This window comes from Oncorhynchus tshawytscha, linkage group LG06, assembly GCF_018296145.1.
Source record: "Oncorhynchus tshawytscha isolate Ot180627B linkage group LG06, Otsh_v2.0, whole genome shotgun sequence".
In the NCBI taxonomy this organism is placed as follows: Eukaryota; Metazoa; Chordata; class Actinopteri; order Salmoniformes; family Salmonidae; genus Oncorhynchus; species Oncorhynchus tshawytscha.
In genome coordinates, this window is record NC_056434.1 from 343,839 (window position 1) to 357,360 (window position 13,522).

At 45.0% G+C, this 13,522-nt stretch overlaps 1 protein-coding gene across 2 annotated transcripts in view; it reads right to left on the reverse strand.

The window, feature by feature from the left end:
* Positions 1 to 3,507: 3,507 nt before the first annotated feature.
* Positions 3,508 to 13,522, reverse strand: part of LOC112251944 (cyclin-dependent kinase-like 5) — a 123,859-nt gene continuing 113,844 nt past the window's right edge. Inside the window, exons 16-18 of one of the 2 annotated variants that reach the window (XM_042322782.1) lie at positions 12,874 to 12,918; positions 9,632 to 9,802; positions 3,508 to 5,153 (exon numbers count right to left, since the gene is read on the reverse strand). In XM_042322782.1, the coding sequence (XP_042178716.1) occupies positions 4,779 to 5,153; positions 9,632 to 9,802; positions 12,874 to 12,918 (591 nt within the window). In that variant the 3' untranslated portion in view covers positions 3,508 to 4,778. Of the gene's footprint in view, positions 5,154 to 9,631; positions 9,803 to 12,873; positions 13,180 to 13,522 lie in introns of those variants that run through there. The other variant, XR_006083541.1, reaches the window with a different exon arrangement.

The following is a 13,522-nucleotide window of genomic DNA, read 5'->3' on the forward strand; positions in this document are numbered from 1 at the left end:
AGGATATTGTCACGTATACTCCCTCCGGCTTCTAGGTCATCAGGTGGCTGATTATCCCACACACCTGTCGTCATCGTCAAGCGCACCTGCACCTCATGACTCTCACCTGGACTCCATCACCTCCTTGATTATCTTCCCTATATCTGTCACTCCCGTTTCCTCAGGTGTTATTGACTCTGTTTTCATGTCGGTGCATTGTTTGCGTTTCGTGTTTATATATTAAAACACTCCCTCCCTGTACTTGCTTCCCGGCTCGCAGCGCACTTGTTACAGATATAGGCATGTTTCCATTGACCCAGGTTTATTATGATGAGGATACAGGCATGTTTCCATTGACCCAGGTTTATTATGATGAGGATATAGGCAGGTTTACATTGACTCAGGTTTATTCGACAAAAGCAATGTTGCAAAATTGGTTTGTAAACTGCAGATATAAAAGACATCTTCTAAAGATCGACCACATTTGTTCCCTTCAACAGGAGTAGATTTTTCGTTTGTGTAACTTTATTATGGCAACAGTGTTTTAATTATGATTGCTGAATAGTTTTGCAGGTACGTGGGGCACATGATGTCAACACAACTTTGAACCTCTCCATGTCTCATTCCTGTTCCCAAGAACTCTGAGGCTACCTGCTACAATGACTACCGCCCTGTAGCACTAACACCTGTAATCATGAAGTGCTTTGAGAGGCTGGTCATGGCACACTCCACCATCCCAGACACACTCCAATTTGCATACTGCCCCAACAGATTCATAGACGACGCAATCTCAATTGGACTCCACACTGCCCTCACCCACCTACTGTAATAGGTGGGTGAGAATGCTGTAAATTGACTACAGCTCAGCATTCAACACCATTGTCACCTCCAAGCTTGTCACCAAGCTTAGGACCCTGGGACTGAACACCTCACTCCGCAACTGAATTTTGGACTTCCTAATGGGCCACCCCCAGGTGGTGAGGGTAGGCAACAACACATTCCCCACGCTGACCCTCAACACAGGGGCACCTCAGCAGTGTGTGCTTAGTCCCCTTCTGTACTCCCATGACTGTGTGGCCATGCACGACTCCAACACCATCATCAAGTTTTCTGACAACACAACAGTGGTAGGCCTGATCACCAACAATGCTGAGACAGCCGACAGGGAGGTCAGTGACCTGTGTGTGACCTGGCAGTGTGGTGCCAGAGCAACAACCTCTCCCTCAACGTCAGTATGACCAAGGAGCTGATCGTGGACTATAGAAAACGTGCTGTAGTGGAGCGGGTTGAGAGCTTCAAGTTCCTTGGTGTCCAAATCATTAAGGACTTAAAATGGTCCACACACGAGCATGGTCGTGAAGAAGGCACAACAGTGCCTCTTTCCCCTCAGGAGGTTGAAAATGTTTGGCATTTGCCCGCAAATCCTCTAAAAGTTCTACAGCTGTACCATTAATAGCATCTTGACTGGCTGCATCACTGCCTGGTATGGCAATAGCACCACCCTTGATTGCATGGTGGTGCAGACAGCCCAGTACATCACTGGGGCCGAGCTCCCTGCCATCCAGGACCTCTATATCAGGTTGTGTGAAAAGAAGGCCCGGAAAGTCGTTAAAGACTCCAACCACCCAAGCCATAGACTGCCCTTTCTGTTTCTGCATGGCAAGCTGTACCAGTTCATTAAGTCTGATACTAACAGGCTCTTCAACAGATTCTATCCCCAAGTCATAAGACTGCTAAATGGGTATCTAAATAGCTAACAAAACAGATACATGGACTATCTGAGTTGACCCTTGTATTTTACAGATATATTGCACTCACAGGGCCCTAACACACTCACACACACTGTCACTCCAACACCCACACACACACATAAAACCTGCTGCTACTGTGTTTATCTTAAATCCTGTTGCCTAGTCCCCTTCCCCCTACATATACAGTTGAAGTCGGAAGTTTACATACACCTTTACATACACCTTTGCCACAACTTTGAAAGTATGCTTGGGGTCATTGTCCATTTGGAAGACCCATTTGCGACCAAGCTTTAACTTCCTGACTGATGTCTTCAGATGTTGCTTCAATATATCCATGTCATTTTCCTGCCTCATGATGCCATCTATTTTGAAGTGCACCAGTCCCTCCTGCAGCAAAGCAACCCACAACATGATGCTGCCACCTCCGTGCTTCACTGTTGGGATGGGTGTTCTTCGGCTTGCAAGCCTCCCCCTTTTTCCTCCAAACATAATGATGGTCATCATGGCCAAACAGTTCTATTTTTGTTTCATCAGACCAGAGGACATTTCTCCAAAAAGTACAATCTTTGTCCCCATGTGCGGTTGCAAACCAGTCTGGCTTTTGTATGGCGGTTGTGGAGCAGTGGCTTCTTCCTTGCTGAGCGACCTTTCAGGTTATGTCGATTATAGGACTTGTTTTACTGTGGATATAAATACTTTTGTACCCATTTTCTCCAGCATCTTCACAAGGTCCTTTGCTGTTGTTCTGGGATTGATTTGCACTTTTCCCACCAAAGTACGTTAATCTCTAGGAGACAGAACGCGTCTCCTTCCTGAGCGGTATGACGGCTGAGTGGCCCCATGGTGTTTAGACTTGCGTACTATTGTTTATACAGCTCAACCTTATACAGGTACCTTCAGGTATTTGGAAATTGCTCCCAAGGATGGACCAGACTTGTGGAGGTCTACAATTGTTTTTCTGAGGTCTTGGCTGATTTATTTTGATATTCCCATGATGTCAAGCAAAGAGGCACTGAGTTTGAAGGTAGGCCTTGAAATACATCCACAGGTACACCTCCAATTGACTCAAATTATGTCAAATATAAGTGAAATCATCAAAAATGACTTATGTCATGCACAAAGTGGATGTCCTAACTGACTTGCCAAAACTATAGTCTGTTAACAAGAAATTTGTGGAGTGGTTGAAAAATGATTTTTAATGACTCCAACCTAAGTGTATGTAAACTTCCGACATCAACTGTATCTACCTCTATCACTCCAGTATCCATGCACATTGGAAATATGGAATTGGAACTGAACCTGTATATAGCTTACTCACGTTCTTCTTATTTTTATTTATTTTTATTTGTTCTACCTTTATTTTTAGTATTACACTGATATCGATTACTGCAATGTTGGGTTAGAGCTTGCAGGAAAGGCATTTCACTGTACTTGTGCACGTGATATTAAAAAAAACTTGAAACTAAAGCTCAACTCCACATTTAATTCATATGCCTACTGCTTGCTAAATCCATTTTCCAACTATAAAAATACTGTTTCTTTGTTAGGACAAGGATTGTCCTGAATTGCTTCGTCTTGCTTTTCTGGTTGGCTGGCAAGTTTTACCATCCATTTATTTCAGATCTACAGGAGTGTAAGTTTCACCATGGCGAGGACCGTGGCGATACACTGGCACATATGAATTATTAGAATATGGCATATATTAGTCAATTATTGCATTCTATCCATGCAGGCTTTCATGGGCTACCTGAGACATGAAAAGATAGGTGGGAGGGCATACAGGCTGTCACCAATTTATTAATGCGCAATTTGCCTAAACGGTTATGGAAACAATTCAACCACTTCTGTTTTATGTGAAGTCCTTACGTCCAGCTGTTTTTATCGACACAAGATGCAAAACCACCCTAGCAGGCAACTGTCACATCTATTTTCTATGTGTCGACACAGGATAGTTAAATGGAAACTCACCATAGCAGGCAATTGTCGCATCTATTTGCTATGCAAATGTTCTAAATCTCAACAACAAAAATAGTTTATGAAAACATAGCTATTAAGTTGAAGTATTACAGGTGAAATGGTACCACAGGCCACCATGGGTTAGGGTTAGTATTGTATCAAAAACTTGGGATTTCTCCAGAGACTAGCCCTCTCCTATCAAATGACATCAAACACAAGATTCTCTTGATTGTCAACACAGAACATTGGTTTACTAACTACAGCAATGTATATAAAATCTGATCTGTTTGGAGATGGACAACGCATTGCCGTAACATTGTCCTAAATACTAAAGCTTTAAACCCTCTATAGAGCGTCTTCCATCAGTCTGGACGTCAAGAGACAGCACAGACTAACTGATGGGAAGGAATGGTCTACATTGTAACAATCAAAAACCTTAATTTAAACTTCATATATTCTTAAGGAAATATAATGCAAATACTGTGAAATAAAATGTCATATTTCAATTGTGTGCAAGCAGACTCTAACAAATACACTTTATATATTAAATAGCATTTACATATATGATTAATTTGCAATTATTAACTGACAAATATTATAATAATCAGAATGACATAGGTAATATTACAAATTCTATCAAATATGGAAGCTTTAAAAAAGAAACAATGAAGCCGACTGGTCTGGGCAGCAGAGAGAAGTCTGGGCAGCAGAGAGAAGTCTGGGCAGCAGAGAGAAGTCTGGGCAGCAGAGAGAGGTCTGGGCAGTAGAGAGAAGTCTGGGCAGCAGAGAGAAGTCTGGGCAGCAGAGAGAAGTCTGTGCAGCAGAGAGAAGTCTGGGCAACAGAGAGAAGTCTGGGCAGCAGAGAGAAGTCTGGGCAACAGAGAGAAGTCTGTGCAGCAGAGAGAAGTCTGGGCAACAGAGAGAAGTCTGGGCAGCAGAGAGAAGTCTGGGCAACAGAGAGAAGTCTGGGCAACAGAGAGAAGTCTGGGCAACAGAGAGAAGTCTGTGCAGCAGAGAGAAGTCTGGGCAACAGAGAGAGGTCTGGGCAGCAGAGAGAGGTCTGGGGTCAGGTGTCAAGGTTAAAGCAGCACTCTAAAGAGCAGTCTCTTTCAGGTCATTGAGATTTGGAATGCGTGAGCGTGAGGGCCGTCCGAACCCATGTCCGTTCTGGCCCCCCTTGCCTTCCCTCCCTCCATGTTGCTCTGGGTAAGGGTTTCCCTCAGCTCTGCCAAGGGCCGAGTTGTGCCAGCTGGACTCCATCTGACCAGGGAGGGGGTAGGCGGCCTGCCTGCTCTTTAGCTGGGGGGTGCTGGAGCCTGCGTGGCTCCGACTGGGACCCTCACTGAAACCCGCTTTAGCCGAGGTGGAGTTGGGCAGGGGCTGGAAGCGCATATCAGATGGGGCCGTTTGATTGGAGGTGGAGGAGGAGAGGTGAAGGAGCTTCCGTAGAGACTTGAGTGGCTGGCTCTGAGGGGTAAGAATACGAAATATAACAAACATATCTGTACAATATATGACACAGTGTGGTTATTTGTCTGTCATGTTTTAGCAACAGATGTTGCCTCAGTATAGTTGTGAAATGCTAGGGTTAGCTGGAGCTCTTGAAATAACTGTTCTGACTAAATACAGTTGAAGTCGGAAGTTTACATACACCTTAGCCAAATACATTTAAACTCAGTTTTTCATAATTCCTGACATTTAATCCTAGTAACAATTCCCTGTTTTAGGCCAGTTAGGATCACCACTTTATTTTAAGAATGTGAAATGTCAGAATAATAGTAGAGAGAATGATTTATTTCAGCTTTCATTTCTTTCATCACATTCCAAGTGGGTCAAAAGTTTACAAACACTCAATTAGTATTTGGTAGCATTGCCTTTACATTTTTTTTAACTTGGGTCAAACATTTCGGGTAGCCTTCCACAAGCTTCCCACAATAGGTTGGGTGAATTTTGGCCCATTCCGCATTTGCAAACCATAGTCTGGCTTTTTTAATGGCAGTTTTGGAGCAGTGGCTTCTTCCTTGCTGAGTGACCTTTCAGGTTATGTCGATAAAGGACTCGTTTTACTGTGGATATAGATACTTTAGCACCTGTTTCCTCCAGCATCTTAACAAGGTCCATTGCTGTTGTTCTGGGATTGATTTGCACTTTTCGAAACAAAGAACGTTCATCTCTAGGAGACAGAACGCGTCTCCTTCCTGAGCGGTATGACAGCTGTGTGGTCCCATGGTGTTTAGACTTGCGTACTATTGTTTGCACAGATGAACGTGGTACCTTCAGGCATTTGGAAATTGCTCCCAAGGATGGACCAGACTTGTGGAGGTCTACAATTTTTTTTCTCTGAGGTCTTGGCTGATTTCTTTTGATATTCCCATGATGTCAAGCAAAGAGGCACTGAGTTTGAAGATAGGCCTTGAAATACATCCACAGGTACGCCTCCAATTGACTCAAATTATGTCAATTAGTCTATCAGAAGCTTCTAAAGCCATGACATCCTTTTCTGGAATTTTCCAAGCTGATTAAAGGCACAGTCAACTTTTTTATTTGACCTTTATTTAACTAGGCAAGTCAGTTCAGAACAAATTCTTATTTTCAATGACGGCCTAGGAACAGTGGGTTAACTGCCTGTTCAGGGGCAGAACAACAGATTTGTACCTTGTCAGCTCGGGGATTTGAACTTGCAACCTTCTGGTTGCTAGTCCAACTCTAGCCACTAGGCTACCCTGCCGCCCCAACTTCGTGTATGTAAACTTCTGACCCACTGGAATTGTGATACAGTGAAATATAAGTGAAATAATCTGTCTGTAAACAATTGTTGGAAAAATTACTTGTGTCATGCACAAAGTAGATGTCCTCACCGACTTGCCAAAACTATAACTAGTGGTTGAAAAACAAGTTGTAATGACTCCAACCTGAGTGTTTGTAAACTTCCAACTTCAACTGTAGATGGCTGTTTCCAGAAACACTCACCTACACACCTAACCCTAACCAGAAAACCAACACCCACCTACACACCTAGCCCTAACTGGACAACAAACACCCACCTACACACCTAGCCCTAACTGGACAACAAACACCCACCTACACACCTAGCCCTAACTAAAAACCAACACCCACCTACACACCTAGCCCTAACTGGACAACAAACACCCACCTACACACCTAGCCCTAACTGGACAACAAACACCCACCTACACACCTAGCCCTAACTGGACAACAAACACCCACCTACACACCTAGCCCTAACTAAAAAACCAACACCCACCTACACACCAAACAGAAAACAAATATCCACTTACAGTGGCTTACCCGCGTTTGCATTTCTTCTATTTTGATGCCTTACAACCTGCAATTAAAATATATTTTGGGGGGGTTTGTATCATTTGATTTACACAACATGTCTACTACTTTGAAGATGCAAAATATGTTTTATTGTGAAACAAACAAAAAAACGGAAAACTTGAGCGATCATAACTATTCACCCTCCAAAGTCAATACTTTGTAAAGCCACGTTTGCAGCAATTACAGCTGCAAGTCCCATGGAGTATGTCTCCATAAACTTGGCATATCTAGCCACAGGGATTTTTGTCCATTCTTCAAGGTAAAGCTGCTCCAGCTCGTTCAAGTTGGATGGGTTCCACTGGTGTACAGTAATCTTTAAGTCATACCACAGATTCTCAATTGGATTGAGGTCTGGGCTTTGACTAGGCCATTACAAGACATTTAAATGTTTCCCCTTAAACCACTCGAGTGTTGCTTTAGCAGTATGCTTAAGGTCATTGTCCTGCTAGAAGGTGAACCTCCATCCCAGTCTCAAATCTCTGGAAGACTGACATTTCCCTCAAAATGTCCTTGTATTTAGCGCCATCCATCATTCCTTCAATTCTGACCAGTTTCCCAGTCCCTGCCGATGGAAACATCCCCAAAGCATGATGCTGCCACCTCCATGCTTCACTGTGGGATGGTGTTCTCGGGGTGATGTGAGGTGTTGGGTTTGCGCCAGACATAGCGTTTTCCTTGATGATCAAAAAGCTACATTTTAGTCTCATCTGACCAGAGTACCTTCTTCCATATGTTTGGGGAGTCTCCCCTATGCCTTTTGGCGAACACCAAATGTGTTTGCTTATTTCCTTCTTCAAGCAATGGCTTTTTTTCTGGCCACTCTTCCGTAAAGCCCAGCTCTGTGGAGTGTACGGCTTAAAGTGGTCAAATGGACAGATACTCCAATCTCTGCTATGGAGCTTTGCAGCTCCTTCAGGGTTATCTTCGGTCTCTTTGTTGCCTCTCTGATTAATGCCTTCCTTGCCTGGTCCGTGAGTTTTGGTGGGCGGCCCTCTCTTGGCAGGTTTGTTTTGGTGCCATATTCTTTCCATTTTTTAATAATGGATTTAATGGGGCTCACTCAGTGGGATGTTCAAAGTTTCTGATATTTTTTTTTATAACCCAACCCGGATCTGTACTTCTCCACAACTTCGTCGCTGACCTGTTTGGAGAGCTCCTTGATCTTCATGGTGCCTCTTGCTTGGTGGTGCCCCTTGCTTAGCGGTGTTGCAAACTCTGGGGCCTTTCAGTACAGGTGTATAAAAACTGAGCTCATGTGAACAGGTGTATAAAAACTGAGATCATGTGACACTTAAATTGCACACAGTTGGATTTTACTTAACTAATTATGTGACTTCTGAAGGTAATTGGTTGCACCATATCTTATTTAGGGGCTTCATAACAAAGGGGGTGAAAACATATGCAAAGGGGGTGAAAACATATGCAAAGGGGGTGAAAACATATGCAAAGGGGAGAAAACATATGCAAAGGGGAGAAAACATATGCAAAGGGGAGAAAACATATGCAAAGGGGGTGAAAACATATGCAAAGGGGAGAAAACATATGCAAAGGGGGAGAAAACATATGCAAAGGGGAGAAAACATATGCAAAGGGGAGAAAACATATGCAAAGGGGGAGAAAACATATGCAAAGGGGAGAAAACATATGCAAAGGGGAGAAAACATATGCAAAGGGGAGAAAACATATGCAAAGGGGGAGAAAACATATGCAAAGGGGAGAAAACATATGCATGCACCACTTTTACGTTTAGAATTTGTTTTGCATTCACCTTTGTGTAATATTTGGTTAAGTCCATTACATGAAATCCAAATAAAAATCTATTTAAATGACAGATTATAAAGCAACAAAATAGGAACAACACCAAGGGGATCAATACTTTTGCAAGGCTACGCATCTAACCCTAACCAGAAACCCAACACCCACCTAACCCTAACCAGAAAACCAACACCTACACACATAACCCTAACCAGAAAACCAACACCCACCAAACCCTAATCAGAAACCAACACCCACCAAACCCTAATCAGAAAACCAACACCCACCAAACCCTAATCAGAAAACCAACACCCACCACACCCTAATCAGAAACCCCCCCACCTACACACCTAACCTTAACTAGAAAACCAACACCCACCAAGACACATAACCCTAACCAGAAAACCAACACCCACCTAACCCTAACCAGAAAACCAACACCCACCAAACTCTAATCAGAAACCCAACACCCACCTAACCCTAACCAGAAAACCAACACACCTATTGCCCTTTAAGGCTGTAAATCTTCCAATATTCTCCATGCCAGACTCCTAGCATTCAGACTTTATTTCAACATTAACGATCTAGAAAAATATCCATTAGGCAGTTGACATTGCTCAGGATAGGGGATAGGGTGGGTTGCAGGTTAAGGGGCCAGGGTTTTTCAGAGACGTAAGAAGAGACATCCCACTCGCTGTTTGTTTATGGTTCATTTACAGTCAATGAACTAAGCAGACCAAACCTAGCTGCTATCGCATTGGTGTTTATGGGAGAGCCACCCAGTTAAGTAGACCAAAACTGACGGCTTGAGTGAACCATCTTAATTTATACACCATATTTGGCTTTACCTGACAGTGTGCATCAGCCATTTTTTCTGATGGCCAGTTTCTCTCCCGTGATTGTTCTCTGTCTCTCTCCCGTGATTGGTCCCGCTCCTGGTTCCGGTGGCGGCTGCTCTGATGACCCGATGACCGGGCGGACTTCTGGACGACCACGTGATCTGCCCCGTCACCTGGGACCTATCCCCATACAGAGGTCAGACGTTAGACTTCACCACTCAGCCCAGAACCCCAGAACATTCCCAACGCAACCCCAGAACATTCCCAACGCAACCACTGAACATCCCCCCTGCAACCCCAGAACATTCCCCCTGCAACCCCAGAACATTCCCCCTGCAACCCCAGAACATTCCCCCTGCAACCCCAGAACATTCCCCCTGCAACCCCAGAACATTCTCCTTGCAACAGTAGAACAAATCCCCAAGCAACACCAGAACATTCCCCTGCAACCCCAGAACATGTTCCCAGCAACATCAGAACATATCCCCAGCAACACCAGAACATCTACCAAGCAACACCAGAACATTCCCCCTGCAACCCCAGAACATTCCCCCAGCAACACCAGAACATTCCCCCTGCAACCCCAGAACATTCCCCAGCAACCCCAGAACATTCCCCCTGTAACCCCAGAACATTCCCCTGCAACACCAAAACATTCCTCCAGCAACACCAGAACATATATCCCCTGCAACCCCAGAACATTCCCCCTGCAACACCAGAACATTCCCCCAAGCAACACCAGAACATTCCCCCTGCAACCCCAGAACATTCCCCCAGCAACACCAGAACATATCCCCAGCAACACCAGAACATTTTCTCAAGCAACACCAGAACATTACCCCTGCAGCCCAGAACATTTCCCCAGCAACACCAGAACATAATTCCAGCAACACCAGCACATTTCCCAGCCACACCAGAACATTCTCCAAGCAATACCAGAACATTTCCCCTGCAACCCCAGAACATTCCCCCAGCAACACCAGAACATATCCCCAGCAACACCAGAACATTCCCCCAGCAACACCAGAACATTTCCCCAGCAACACCAGAACATTTTCCCAGCAACACCAGAACATTTCTCCAGCAACATCAGAACATTCCTCCAGCAACACCAGAACATTTCTCCAGCAACACCAGAACATTCCCCCTGCAACCCCAGAATATTTCCCCCTGCAACCCCAGAACATATCCCCCTGCAACCCCAGAACATACCCCCAGCAACACCAGCTCCTAAATAGTTACCATTATGCTACAAGGTGTGGTTTGGATGGTCAAAGCCCCTAAATAGTTACCATTATGCTACAAGGTGTGGTTTGGACGGTCAAAGCCCCTAAATAGTTACGAGGGATATTTGGAGTACAACAGGGAGGATAATCTGGGGTAGAGCAGAGGGGATATTCTGGGGTAGACCAGAAGGGATATTATGGGGTAGAGCAGAGGGGATATTCTGGGATACAGCAGGGAGGATAATCTGGGGTAGAGCAGAGGGGATATTCTGGGGTAGAGCAGTGGGGATATTCTGGGGTAGAGCAGGGGGGATATTCTGGGGTAGACCAGAAGGGATATTCTGGGGTAGACCAGAGGGGATATTCTGGGGAAGAGCAGAGGGGATATTCTGGGGTAGAGCAGAGGGGATATTCTGGGGTAGAGCAGAGGGGATAATCTGGGGTAGAGCAGGGAGGATAATCTGGGGTAGAGCAGAGGGGATATTCTGGGGTAGAGCAGGGGGATATTCTGGGGTAGAGCAGATGGGATATTCTGAGGTAGAGCAGAGGGGATATTCTGGGGTAGAGCAGAGGGGATATTCTGGGATAGACCAGAGGGGATATTCTGGGGTAGGCCAGAAGGGATATTCTGGGGTAGAGCAGAGGGGATGTTCTGGGGTAGAGCAGGAGGGATATTCTGGGGTAGACCAAAAGGGATATTCTGGGGTCGACCAGAGGGGATATTCTGGGGTAGAGCAGAGGGGATATTCTGGGGTACAGCAGAGGGGATATTCTGGGCTAGAGCCAGAGGGATATTCTGGGGTCGACCAGCAGGGATATTCTGGGGTAGACCAGAGGGGATATTCTGGGGTAGAGCAGAGGGGATATTCTGGGGTACAGCAGAGGGGATATTATGGGGTCGACCAGAGGGGATATTCTGGGGTAGAGCAGAGGGGATATTCTGGGGTACAGCAGAGGGGATATTCTGGGGTACAGCAGAGGGGATATTCTGGGCTAGAGCCAGAGGGATATTCTGGGGTAGACCAGAAGGGATATTCTGGGGTAGAGCAGAGGGGATATTCTGGGGTACAGCAGAGGGGATATTATGGGGTAGAGCAGAGGGGATATTCTGGGGTAGAGCAGAGGGGATATTCTGGGGTAGACCAGGGGGGATATTCTGAGGTAGAGCAGGGGAATATTCTGGGGTACACCAGAGGGGATATTCGGGGTAGAGCAGGGGGTATTTTCTGGGGTAGAGCAGGGGGATATTCTGGGGTAGAGCAGGGGGATATTCTGGGGAAGACCAGAAGGGATATTCTGGGGTAGAGCAGAGGGGATATTCTGGGGTAGAGCAGAAGGGATATTCTGGGGTACAGCAGGGAGGATAATCTGGGGTAGAGCAGAGGGGATATTCTGGGGTAGAGCAGGGGAGATATTCTGGGGTAGAGCAGAGGGGATATTCTGGGGTAGACCAGAGGGGATATTCTGGGGTAGACCAGAGGGGATATTCTGGGGTAGGGCAGGGGGATATTCTGGAATAGAGCAGGGGGATATTCTGGGGTACACCAGAGGGGATATTCTGGGGTAGAGCCGGGAAGATAATGTGCACCTTCAAGATTTTTAGTTCTTAACCATGCAAGACTATCCCGCCACCCTCTCACCCTTCCCTCCCTCACCCCGACCTCTCCGCATGCTGTCAGCTGCCTGCCTGTACAGCTGGAGTCACAGGTGACAACAGAATCAGAATCCTGTAGACCCACAGAATGAGGACAGGAAAGGTAAACTACCCAACAACAGATCCATGAAGTGACTGAAATAACCTTTTCTGAAGGGCCCTATTTGGTCAGATTGTCCTGGTCTGGATAGAAACATTTTGATAGAGGATTCAATCCATATTATAAATCAGCTTTACAGTGAATTGTGTTGGTTAAATTTTGTTTGAACGCTCCAAATAGGGCTCTCATGATGTCATCATGACCAAAGTAGCATGTGTCTAGCTATGTGATTAAAGTACACTATAAGAGTACACTAGGTCTACATACTAACCTCCTGATGACGTCCTGGTTGAGCGTTTGATGGATCTGGTTGGTTCTAGTTTCATAATGATTATAATGATTAGAGACCAGACAAGAGGAGATTAATTAGAGTTGATTCATTATGTTAATGTCAGCATGCGGTGATGACAATGGTTCCATGGGGTTAGACTAGTACTGTAGAGAAGAGATACACCATGGGAGAAGAGACAACAGGTAGCACCATCACTGAGGAGCTGTGCTTTATGTTATTCTTTGAGTTACAGAGGGGGAAAATACATTTCTTCATGAGGGGAGTCCTTCTGTCTGGGAGCGTCATCTGCAAAATAAGAACCACATGACTGCAGGGAAAGATGGGCAACAACAACATATACTGTATGAGGTGTCTTTGTCATGGTAACATACAAGATCTGTAAGGAAGCAGAGGCCAAAGAAGGAAACACTGTGATATATAGACAGATTTAAGCATTATGTAGAGATACTGCACATACGTAAAGACACATACAGTACCAGTCAAAAGTTTGGACACACCTACTCGTTCAAGGGTTTTTCTTTATTTTTACAATTTTCTTCATTGTAAAATAGTAGTGAAGACATCAAAACTATGAAATAACACATATGGAATCATGTAGTAACCAAAAAAGTGTTAAATAAATCAAAAT